General features: G+C 36.5%; 1 protein-coding gene across 3 annotated transcripts in view; it reads left to right on the forward strand.

The window, feature by feature from the left end:
• Positions 1 to 1,124: 1,124 nt before the first annotated feature.
• Positions 1,125 to 12,955, forward strand: part of si:dkey-71h2.2 (low density lipoprotein receptor adapter protein 1-B) — a 71,350-nt gene continuing 59,519 nt past the window's right edge. For 2 of the 3 annotated variants that reach the window (XM_067417063.1, XM_067417062.1), the window contains exon 1: positions 1,126 to 1,460. In XM_067417063.1, the coding sequence (XP_067273164.1) occupies positions 1,376 to 1,460 (85 nt within the window). In that variant the 5' untranslated portion in view covers positions 1,126 to 1,375. Of the gene's footprint in view, positions 1,461 to 12,955 lie in introns of all 3 variants that reach the window. The other variant, XM_067417064.1, reaches the window with a different exon arrangement.

Below are 12,955 nucleotides of genomic sequence, written 5' to 3' on the forward strand. Positions count from 1 at the left end.
GAGCTGGGAATCTGAAGAGATTCTGAAGGAATGGGATCTGATCTCTGGTCAGGTGTTCTCCAAAATCATCAGGAATTATAGAAGAAGACTCAGAGCTGTTATCTTGGAAAAAGAAGGTTGCAAAAAGTATTGAATAAAAGGGTATTAATTGTGAGCAATGTGTATTAGAGAAAACAGGTTTATTTCATAATGAGATTACCCCTCCCCATTTAAAACGGCTATTCTCCAATTAATTAAATGTAATATTTTAATTTTTTTTTTAAACAAAAGATAAAAAGAATTAACAACGCAGATTTATTTTCACACCTTTTTTTGGTCATATTTACCAAGGGTATGAATATTTTTGAGCACAACTGTATAAAGTTATTTGAAGAAGAAAAAAATGTGCAAGCTGTTAACCCATTGTAAATTCAATGTTTCCAAGTTTGTACACTTAAAGTACACTAACTGAATGGATTGAACTGAATTTATTACAGAATTTACACAAAAACTTCAAGTAGAAATATTTCATACTAAAAGACACACACACACACACACACACACACACACACACACACACACACACACACACACACACACACACACACACACAAACACACATTAGCTATTATGTGGAATTATATAGCCTATAGCCTGCAAATATCCAGTTTCCAGTAGTGAGAGGCTTATGTACAAAATCATGATAACATGGGTTGACTTTTGAAGATCGCCCCCTACTGGCAAACCAAACAAAACATAAGATAAACTAATAAAACAGATGAAACATCCACAAAGATGAGTCCACATCCTGAAAATATGTTATGATTCTTTATTATTATTATTATTATAGGCTACTATCATTTTAATTATGATAACATGGTTGACAAATAATATGGGGGACACTTCAAGTTCAAATAGGCCATATTAACTATTATAAAATGATACTATATTGTAAGAAGAATGTAAAAAAAGGATATAGCCAATAGCCTGTATGCAAATAATGCAATAATGACAGTAAAAGTTGTATTAGCTTTTCTTTGTTAAAGTCTTTGTTTACATTGGTCACATGCCACCATGGACATGAACAGCTCATTATGGTTCATGGAATGAACCGGATGAATAACTATATGGTTCGCTCCAAGTTTTGCATGGTTTTCTTCTCATGTCATCATGAAACGCCAGCGGGTGTAAAGGGAACAGCTCGTGGATCTCTGTCAGAGTCAGTCGGGCGGTGAAGGGTTAATGTTACTGTACAGATACAGGACTGTGTGAGGTGTCTATAGGCGGCTCGTGTCCACTCGCACCATTACTCGCTGCATGTTACTCTACTTTCCTCATTCCCACAGTAGGCACCAAAGAAGAGCTCTGCACCTGCTCTGCAGACACCTCCTCCAGCATGGATGCGTTAAAATCCGCCGGGAGAGCGATAATTAAAAGTCCTGGAGTTCCGCGGCACACATGGGGAACGTCCAAGCATGAAAGTGAGTATAGCCTGTTTATCTCTGTTTACATTGACTGAATACAACTGCATCCGAGCTGCTGTTCACGCGATGCTACGATAACACTGCCTCTGTTACACATGAAACTACCTGAACATCTTTTATTTGTGCTTAGGCTACTGTAAAAAAGAAAAGGGTGTTTTTGGTTATTGCAGTGCGATTTGCTTGCTTTTATTTGTCTCTGCATAGATATTCACATGTGCATGTATCAAGGTTATTACACTTATTGTAAATTGTACTCTTAAATTACACTTATTGCAAATTACTATTACTAATATTTCTTCATTGTATACAGTTTTGATCCTATACATAACAGTGTGGTTATTGTAAAATATATGTTTCTCACTTTTTCCCACGTGTACAAGAAAATCCAATTAGATCGAATAGATGTTGCCTAACCACTGAGCTGTTCAAGGTTGACTGGCTTTATGAAATGTGCTGAAACTTGTTCAGGGTCAGAGAGACATAGTCTGGCCACACTGTACAATTTTTTTTATTTTTTTTTACAAATAATAATAGAAACAATTCTAACTTTCACACTTCCACTCCAAGTCACACTTCATCCATTTATGTTTTAATGATTGAATCAGTTGGCCGGTCCTGTCAGCTTTTGTTCTGTCAGGAGGAAGAATCGAGTGCTTATGGAAAAGAGGGCAGTGGTTATATGAGACAGCCCGTGTCACATCGGTGGTGACAGGCAGGGGCCTGAGGCTCAACGGGCTGTCATTCTGACGTGTGAGATGTGAAGTTCATGAGGCACTCTGGGGAGAAAACATCTCAATTCCCACTTGAACTGTGTGCCAGGCATACAGCTGGAGGAAATCCTCTTTTCTCTTGTTGCTGAGAGAATGTATATCTGCTAACAAAGAAAGAAAATTAGCATAATGAATTATTAAAGTCAACAACTGTGTCTTGGGAATTTAGATGTGCCCTCCACGGATTAAATTTTAATGATTTGATCTGTAATGGCTGTCTGTCACAAAATGCATTGTATTTCAGAGACAGAGTGAGTCGGATCAAATAGACTAAGTTTAATAATTGGTTTAGGCCATTAAAGGTCCTTCTCAAAAAATTATCATATTGTGATAAAGTTCATTATTTTCCATAATGTAATGATAAAAATTTAACTTTCATATTTTTTAGATTCATTGCACACCAACTGAAATATTTCAGGTCTTTGATTGTTTTAATACTGATGATTTTGGCATACAGCTCATGAAAACCCAAAATTCCTATCTCAAAAAAATAGCATATTTCATCCGACCAATAAAAGAAAAGTGTTTTTAATACAAAAAAGTCAACCTTCAAATAATTATGTTCAGTTATGCACTCAATACTTGGTCGGGAATCCTTCTGCAGAAATGACTGCTTCAATGCGGCGTGGCATGAAGGCGATCAGCCTGTGGCACTGCTGAGGTGTTATGGAGGCCCAGGATGCTTCGATAGCGGCCTTAAGCTCATCCAGAGTGTTGGGTCTTCCGTCTCTCAACTTTCTCTTCACAATATCCCACAGATTCTCTATGGGGTTCAGGTCAGGAGAGTTGGCAGGCCAATTGAGCACAGTAATACCATGGCCAGTAAACCATTTACCAGTGGTTTTGGCACTGTGAGCAGAAAAATGAAAAATGAAATCTTCATCTCCATAAAGCTTTTCAGCAGATGGAAGCATGAAGTGCTCCAAAATCTCCTGATAGCTAGCTGCATTGACCCTGCCCTTGATAAAACACAGTGGACCAACACCAGCAGCTGACATGGCACCCCAGACCATCACTGACTGTGGGTACTTGACACTGGACTTCAGGCATTTTGGCATTTCCTTCTTCTCAGTCTTCCTCCAGACTCTGGCACCTTGATTTCCGAATGACATGCAAAATTAGCTTTCATCCGAAAAAAAAATACTTTGGACCACTGAGCAACAGTCCAGGGCTGCTTCTCTGTAGCCCAAAGTGGCTTGACCTGGGGAATGCGGCACCTGTAGCCCATTTCCTGCACACGCCTGTGCACGGTGGCTCTGGATGTTTCTCCTCCAGACTCAGTCCACTGCTTCCGCAGGTCCCCCAAGTTCCGGAATCGGTCCTTCTCCACAATCTTCCTCAGGGTCCGGTCACCTCTTCTCGTTGTGCAGTGTTTTTTTGCCACACTTTTCCCTTCCCACAGCCTTCCCACTGAGGTGCCTTGATACAGCACTCTGGGAACAGCTTATTCCTTCAGAAATTTCTTTCTGTGTCTTACCCTCTCTCTTGAGGGTGTCAATGATGGCCTTCTGGACAGGGTCGGGTCGGCAGTCTTACCCATGATTGCGGTTTTGAGTAATGAACCAGGCTGGGAGTTTTTAAAAGCCTCAGGAATCTTTTGCAGGTGTTTAGAGTTAATTAGTTGATTCAGATGATTAGGTTAATAGCTCGTTTAGAGAACCTTTTCATGATATGCTAATTTTTTTGAAATAGGAATTTTGGGTTTTCATGAGCTATATGCCAAAATCATCAGTATTAAAACAATAAAAGACCTGAAATATTTCAGTTGGTGTGCAATGAATCTAAAATATATGAAAGTTAAATTTTTTGTCATTACATTATGGAAAATAATGAACATTATCACAATATGCAAATTTTTTGAGAAGGACCTGTATTTCGCAATAATTTATTTTGTAAATGCAATGAAAACGGGTTCAGAACTAAAGAATTGAATGCTTTTATTCAGCTGGGAGGATGCATGCATTACATTGATCAACATGACTGGAAACACATTTATAAAGATTTCTGTTACAATTGAATGCAGTTCCTTAGAACTTTAATCAAAGAATCCTGACAAAAAAAAGAAATATTAATCAGCAAATCAATCAGCATATTAGAATTATTTCCAAAGGATTGTGTGAGACTAAAAACTGGAGTAATGATGTTGAAAATTCCGCTTTTTGTGTTTCTATACAAAAAAAGCTGTGAAATTAATGAAATATCATGAAAGTCAAAGGGGAGCGGATGCTGGTACAGCACACAAACAAGTGAATAATGAACTGTTTTTGTGCTGTATGATGAATATTCATGGAGGGTGGTGTGATGTCTCTCAAGTGTGCAGTTGACTTGATGAAGGTCAATGTTTTCACTGGTGCTCATTAAAATCAAAATTTCATGTTTTTGTGTTGCCAAAAGAGAAAGTTCAAGCTAAAATATCATGATTGAGCTCCTTATTTGTATTTTTCCAGAGAACTGGTGTCTAAAGTCAGGATGTTCAGACAGAGAAGTCACTATCAATTATCAGTGTGTCATTATAATAGCATTGACAGCTCCAAAGGTCACAATAGTGCTGTAAGTGTTAGACGCCCTTTCCAGTTTTTATACCGCAAGCTAGTGTTGTCACGATACCAAAATTATGACTTCGATACGATATCAGACTAAAATATCGATATATCGATACTAAATCGATACCACAGTAAAAAAATAAATAAATAAGATAAGATGCTTAATATGACAACAGAACTTGTTATTATTCATTGTTATTTTTTACTAAAAAGTCATGTGGCCAGCATGTTCCTTAGGGTTGGGCATCGTTTTGATTTGAACAATTATTGATCAATTGATCAATTACTATTAAAATTATCTCACAAATTTTTGCTATCTCAATGTATTTTTTACAATGGGGTAATTGTGTTGCAATAGCTTACACACAGCACAAGAAAGCTTGATTTCGAATGGTAAATTGAATTTAAAAAGACGAGTAAACAGTAATGAAATAAGGACAAATAAACAGATTACAAACAATAGCACAAATAAATGCAATAGAATAGAAGATACAAAAAAACAGACTGCTTTATTTTTTCAGGTAAGTCTAACATTCGGATAAGAAACTGAATTAAAAAAATACATAGTAATTACATTTAAAACAACATTGGATAATGTTCTTTGTAAAAAATTCAATAGCGTACAGATGAAACTATTAAAGTTACACAAGTTGATCAGTCAAGAGCAGTTGATTGTGTCTTTTTGTAGTTTGAATAGCAAATGACTGCGGTCCCTTTAAGACTAACAGACGCATGGTTCCTAAACACTGTTCCTGTTACTCGTTCTTCCTGAACTGTTTGCGACTGTGGTTACGTTAATACTCTTCCAGATGTGCACTGATAATTCTGTGAGTGTATTTGACCAATAATAAGCTGGAAAAGGAAGCAAATGTTTGCACTTGTATCATGTCAGAGGCGGCTTTATTACGGTAGGCTATGTGTGTGTGCGCTTCAGATGTGGAGCACGAAATCTGCGGGGATTAGTAGAATTAATTTATGTGCAATCCCGCGCGAAATTCAGACCGATCACTCACTAACACTAACACACTGTCATGAGGAAAAAGTCCAGCAGAACGCGCGTTCGCCCGCTTCGCCGTGCTCAGAGGTTAACCGGGCTGAGTGAGAATATGCCGGTGTGTGTGTCAACTCGCTGACGGTCAGAGAGGAGAGCGCAGCTGATATCGATACTGTAAAAACTGAGAATCGTATCGTTTCAGATATTCCAGTATCGATATATATCGAAATATCGATATTTTTGACAACACTACCGCAAGCTTGTGCAATTTCCATCGTAATGACCCCTGGTTGGGAAATAACAGGTTTGATGATGTTAAGCAACTTGCCTGTCAATCACATGTAGACACAAAAAAAATATATATTTTTATTTTTTACTGTTTAATGATAAATTCCTACGTCAGATCCTCTGAGCTGACAGGTACAGTTGTGTCAATCCATGCTGACGTAAAGCAAACATGACTTTGGATGAACTGATTATAATGTCAGCAAATGTATCATGCTTGGACCAGGACGGGGAAGTGTACACTATCAACAGGGAACTGTGTAATTTTCAATGATTAGAAATGGATAAGGTGGCATATACGTATACCGTAAGTTTGGGGTCGTTAAATAAAAAAAAAAGTATTTTATGTTGACCAAAGCGTGTGTGTGTGTGTGTGTGTGTATATATATATATATATATATATATATATATATATAAGGGATAATGTACACCCAGCCGGTTGTTATCGCAGAATAAACCCCGACAGAGTGGGTCTTGCATCACTCTGAAGGGGTTTATTCTGCATAACAACCGGCTGGGTGTACATTATCCTGCTTATTACACGGCTACTAGTCTCAAATAAATTAGACACAAAAAAGGTTCCCGCCTCCTTCCGTCCCATCTACGAACCCCGATACAAGCATATTTGCCCCGTTAACGCTCCGACTCCGCCAACGTCTGAAGATAGCAAAGCTGCGTGCATAGGATTGTGGGCGATTTGAGAAAGCGAAGAGCGCGAAGGCTACTTAGCGAAGGGTCCTCGACATTGGAACAGTCCTTCGTTGGATGTCGTAGCATCCTTGGAATTCTGGCTTCCGAGGATCCTTCCTTGACATTGAGAAACGCCTACTGTCTTTTAAATATTAGATTAAATAGATAGATTAAATAGATTAAATATTTTATTAGCTCTTCCGCAAAGCTTCCGCAAAGAAAAACTGTTCCAAACTGCTTTAAGCCTTTATCTATTGCTGCTAAATGTTGAAAACGAATGCTGAAAGGGTTAGTTCACCCAAAAATGAAACCAAGTCTATGATTTACTCACCCTCAAGTTATCATAGGTGTATATGACATTCTTCTGTCAGACAAATACAATCGGAGTTATATTTAAAAAGTCCAGGCTAACGTTAATCCCAGCAGTATTTGTAGCTGTTTTTGAAGTCCATAAAAAATGCAGCTGTCCATCAAATAACGCGCTCCACACGGCTCCGATGGGTTAATAGAGCCTTCTGATTCGAACCGATGCGTTTGTGTAAGAAAAATATCCATATTGAAAACTTTATAAAGGAAACCCACCTTGAAGTCTTCCATTGTAGCCATGGCTTTAAGTATTTAACAGCCACAAGATGGCGCCACTGTTAAGCATAGAAGTAGTACCGGTCAAGATAACTCGTAGTACCCGGATGAGCGGTTGTTATCTGGAATAATTACACGGCTCTGTGAAATACTTGATTCTGATTGGTCAATCACGCATTCCAGCAGTATGTTATTTCCAGATAACAACCGGTCTTCCGGGTAACCCTTTCAGCATTCATTTTCAACATTTAGCAGCAATAGATAAAGACTTAAAGCAGTTTGGAACTGTTTTTCTTCACGGAAGAGCTAATAAAATATTTAATCTCAAGACAATATTTTGTGTCTAATTTATTTGAGACTAGTAGCCGTGTAATAAGCGGGATAATGTACACCCAGCTGGTTGTTATGCAGAATAAACCCCTTCAGAGTGATGCAAGACCCCTCCTCTTCCCATCGGGGTCCTGATAACTCTGTCGGGGTTTATTCTGCGATAACAACCGGCTGGGTGTACATTATCCCTTACATAACATACCGCTGGAATGCGCGATTGACCAATCAGAATCAAGTATTTCACAGAGCCGTGTAATATATATATTACAATTTGTAATATAAATTACATTTTCAGCATTATTACTCTTTCAGGATCTTTCAGAGATGCTCAAGAAACATTTAATTTTAGTTCATTTTAAGGAAGTTTTCTGTGAATTCTTTATCTTTATATTCTTATTATATTTTGTATTCATGGTTCAGTTAGAAAGTGAAGGAATCTTGGTGTTTTGTTTCTTTTAATCTTTTAACCATAAAGCTAGTATCATAGCATATTCTTTATTTTAATTTTAGCTGACAATTGATATTTCTCGCATATTGATTTTGTCTTGCTACACGCTTTAATGTTGTTGTGCAAATAAGCAGTAGTTTCCTCTGTGAATTCTTTGTGTGCTTTTTGACTGCATTAGAGGTGGTTGTAAGGTGGCTCTTGTAATAAAGAAAGCTTTGTAGCATTTTTCCACAACAATAAGCACAGACATTCATACAGACATGGTGGAAAATACACAGCTGTTTTCCAATTCAAGTGTGTGCGGTGTGCAGTGCTGTGTAAAAAAGACCCCATTAGGTTTTATAAGGGTGTCCTGCTGCTCATTTCAGAGTGTGTCCACCAACTATCACTCTTCACCCTTAATTAGGAATCAGTACTGACCTGGAAGGCACACAGGGAAAGAGAGAAAAATAGACATGCTCCTTTATTACTTCTAGCCTCAGTGACTCCCAAACATTGTTATTGTGATCACCCTCAGACACTGTGACAGCCGAGTGCAGCAGCCTGTCTGCCTTTAGTTGTGTCTCAGCACACACAGGTTAACAAAAAGGTTTGATTTCTTGAAAAAGACACTAGACCTTATGCCCTAGGTGACAAAATCGTACAAGCTTATGGACCTGAATAACGAAACAGAAGTCAATACTGCATTGATTAAATTAATAGAAATTTGATGCTTGCTCAGTTTACTTAATTAAAATGAAATACTGCAACACACTATTAAATCGAATGTAATTGTGAACAATCCACGTAAAGGCACAGTATGTACGTTTCGTCGCTAGAGGTCAATTATTCAAAACAAAGGCATAGCTTGATGACGCTGTGAATGAGCATGAATCATGGGAGTTGTAGTCTTAACTCCTCACCTCCACAGCCGATGGAAAGGAATCCGATGGACTCGGGCAGAAAAAAATGAATGTTCACAAATGAGCGAATGTATTAAAGTTTTATTAACTTCATGGTGGAATAAAGCAGGACACGCCGAATGCTTATGAGAGAGAACTGCACGAAACACCGGTACCTGAGCTTTTATTTTGCTTACGCTGCAGTCGCTTCTTCCGCTTTTTTTTTGTATGTGGTAGGGGTGTAACAATACACATATTCGTACCAAACTGTTTTGGTATAGGGCTTTCGGTTCGGTGCTCGTGTGTAACCAAACGGTTCCGAATGCCATCTTTTAACAGTTAACAGTCGGCTTGTTTTAAGCATTAAACATACTTCAATCCAAGTTTTCAAACAAACTTAAGTATTACAAAGTATTCAGTCCATTTTATCACGAAACTCAAACGATAAATTCTGTTTTGACGGTTTGTAATGTGACGTGACTGATCACAGTAGCTATAGCGTCAGTTCAAGCGAGTGAACACGGTCATCTTTTCCTAAAGAATAAACATGAATTAATATCTCTTAAGGTATGTTGAGGATACATTACAACTTACTGAAATATGTCATATGTTGTGTAATCGCTCAATCTGTGTTTCAACCGCGGAAAGACAAAACAGCTTAAGAATGTCCCACAACATCGCATTTACCTCAGTGTCCACAGCTGTTAGTTCACTAGAGAAACTCTTTCACTAAATATATACACTGTATTAGCCTATATATTCATTATATTCTACTTAAATAATAATGATCTAATAAATCTGTCATGATTTGACCAATGTGTATAAATGATTATATTTCAACAACAAATTGGAGGGAAAAAAATAGATTTAGAAGTTCTTCAGAAGCAAAAACTGCCTTATGTCAAGCTTGTGAGTGTAGATTATAATATCTAAAAATAAATAAATGAATTGAATTGGGCTCTGTTGTTAAACTTTAATATTACAATGTGCAGCCTAAGTAAGGACTTTCTATATTTACAGCATTATCTTTAAGAAACTTTTAGTTATAATTAAATGACAGACCTTTTTTTCTTCAGTAAACCACTGTTGAATAAAAATAAATAAAAAGCATTTTTGTAAAATTGCTGTACCGAAAATCAAGGTACGTACCGAACTGTCAGATTTGTGTACCGTTAAACCCCTAGAATGTGGGGTAACGCAGCGCTGTTTGCGTGCAACTAATTTAAAAATATATGGAGAAAGCTCTCTCTGATTATGCTATGTTAGCCACTTGACAAAATAGTGTTCTCTGAAGCATGGTAAAAATGTTACTCAATCAAGAAAACAAGTGATTTAAACAATCAGACTAACCGTGGAAGGCAGACCTTCGTTTCACGTCCTTGATTCAGCTCATTTTAAAGGATGCATCAAGTGTATCCTCCACATCCTTCTATCACCCGCAATCCTTTGCACACATTCCAATTCACAACGGAAAACAAGTCGGAGCTAAGATTGTCTGAGTTCTTTATGAAATGTAAGACAAAAAATTACGTTTTCAGAGATAAAGGCATGTTATCTTTTGTTTTGGTGTTAATTAATCACTTAAACATTAAACTTCCACTATAGGGAGACCACAGACGGTTGTCTTTGAATGTATTAATAGATATAAGATTTTTTCCAAAATTAAGTTTTAATAGTATTTTTGATCTGTGACTGTGGAGCTGGTCACAGCACATAAATATCCCATGTCCAAAATCGCATACACTCTTGAGTAGATACTTATTTTGTAAGTAATTATTCACAACCTCTAAAAAATTTAAAAGTATGTTCTATATAGTATGAATGTGTGTAGTATGAATGTAATCTACACAGACTACATTCACCATTTTGTCATTATCATGTGACCTACCAGCATCAGTTATGTTGCTTCACTTCAATTTATAAATCCTCATAGAAACATAAAGTGTCCATCATATGCACACCTCAGAATCTCACCGGTAGTACAAGTAGTAGGTCATCCGGGTACTTTTTGCCAACTGTTGTATAAGTACTGTGAATTTGGACATACCTAAACTTCTTTGGTTACATAATGTTTTCCGCCTATACTATATAGTAGCCATAGGGTTCTCTGAGATCGCCCCCTATTGGCAAACCATTGGAATTTCAAAACGTTACGAAACAGTTTAGACGTAACAAAGCCTTGTTTACTTAAATTATGAGGCAGTTTGATACACACTCCAAATCTCTGGTTCAAAAAAATAAAATAAAATAATTGAAGCTTCGCAAAACACTGTTTTGAAGGCAGGCCAGGCACCCATTACTAATGTGCAATAGTTGTCGAATTGCTATTTAACTGACTTATTTTATTGGCTTCACTCAGTTAGTCAGTTTTAACTATTTGAGGTATTCGAGTAGAGTTTAGTTAAATTTAAGTTCAAGAAAACCCATTTTAATATTTGTAACTTCTTCTCTCACTATGAAGTTCAGCCAAACAGTTGTCTTAATGCTCTGAATGTGAATATCTAGATGTCCGTTTGAAAAGCATGTGAGCTGTGCTGTTTTGATGTGTTCTAAAGTGAATATTACATTTTGACAGTTTCTTTGAAAAAGGTTTTTTTTTTTTTCTGGATCAAATATAAATGCATTCAGTTTGAACTGCCAGCTCTCACAACTGTCAGCAAAGAAAAATTTAACTTCCCGTGCCTTCTTTTTAAGCCAAATAACAACCAGTCTCTCTGTTTCCCCCTCTTCTTTTGATTTGTTTCCTTGTTTCTTATCTCTCAAATCACTAGCAAATAAAGAGCAAAATCCCTTAAGTCCTCAGAATAGGTCTCTCGCTGTCTAAATCTTTCTGTCTTTGTCATTATTTTACCTTAGTGTCTGAGCATGGAGACTCCCTGTGGTTTGTTCCCTGCAGGTTATGAATAAAAGAAGAGAAAATGATTTTGAAGAGAGAAACAATGTGCACAATGTACGTATGGCCATATTCAAGACAAAATAAATAAAAACCTAACAAGGAATCAGGCCCATACTTTACAAACAAATTCACATTACAGTGTACAATATTATTTGTACATTTATACATATAAATCGGTTGTAATTGACAACATGTAATTTGAGTAACATGGACACTGTAATGTGGTGTGTTGGTGCTGTGAAATATGGACATTTCAGAAATATTAATTTCCTCAAAATAAAAGTAACATGCTGGCCAAGTTGGTCTTACCAAATACACAAATACACACTCTAAAAAATGCAGGGTTAAAACAACCCAAGTTGGGTTGAAAATGGACAAACCCAGAAATTGGGTTGTTTGAACCCAGTGAATGGACCCATTCAAACAACCCAATTTCTGGGTTTGTCCATTTTCAACCCAGTGCATGGATATGCTTTTTTTAAATAGCAAATTTAGTTTAAACGATACTCAAATACTCACTCTCATAAAATACTCAATTTACTCATGCATTAAGAAATAATTGCATATATATATATATATATATATATATATATATATATATATATATATATATATATATATATATATATATATATATATATATATATATATATATATATATATATATATATATATATGCATGTGTGTGTATTTGTATTAACACAATAATTATACATAGAACACACATATATTATGTAAACACAAACTTTTTATTTGGGATGTGATTAATCATGATTAATTTTTCCAGCACTAATTAATTTATATATTATTAATCGGAAATTTAAATTACTTTTATTTGTGGACAAATTAGTTAATACACTTAAATATGAAGTACCAAGTCTTTCATTTCTAGTTTCATTTCTGTATAATTGGTAGACACATGGAATTTTGCCAAAGACAGAGGGTGAAATATAAGCCTTCATTATACTTACATGTATAACATGGTTCCCTTTCGGGGAACTCGAGCTGCGTCGAAACGCTGTGAGAACGCCTCTGCGTTAATGCGTCGTGAAGCGCCTGTAGAACCATTCCAT

This window comes from Pseudorasbora parva, chromosome 15 (genome assembly GCF_024679245.1).
Source record: "Pseudorasbora parva isolate DD20220531a chromosome 15, ASM2467924v1, whole genome shotgun sequence".
NCBI classification, from domain to species: Eukaryota; Metazoa; Chordata; class Actinopteri; order Cypriniformes; family Gobionidae; genus Pseudorasbora; species Pseudorasbora parva.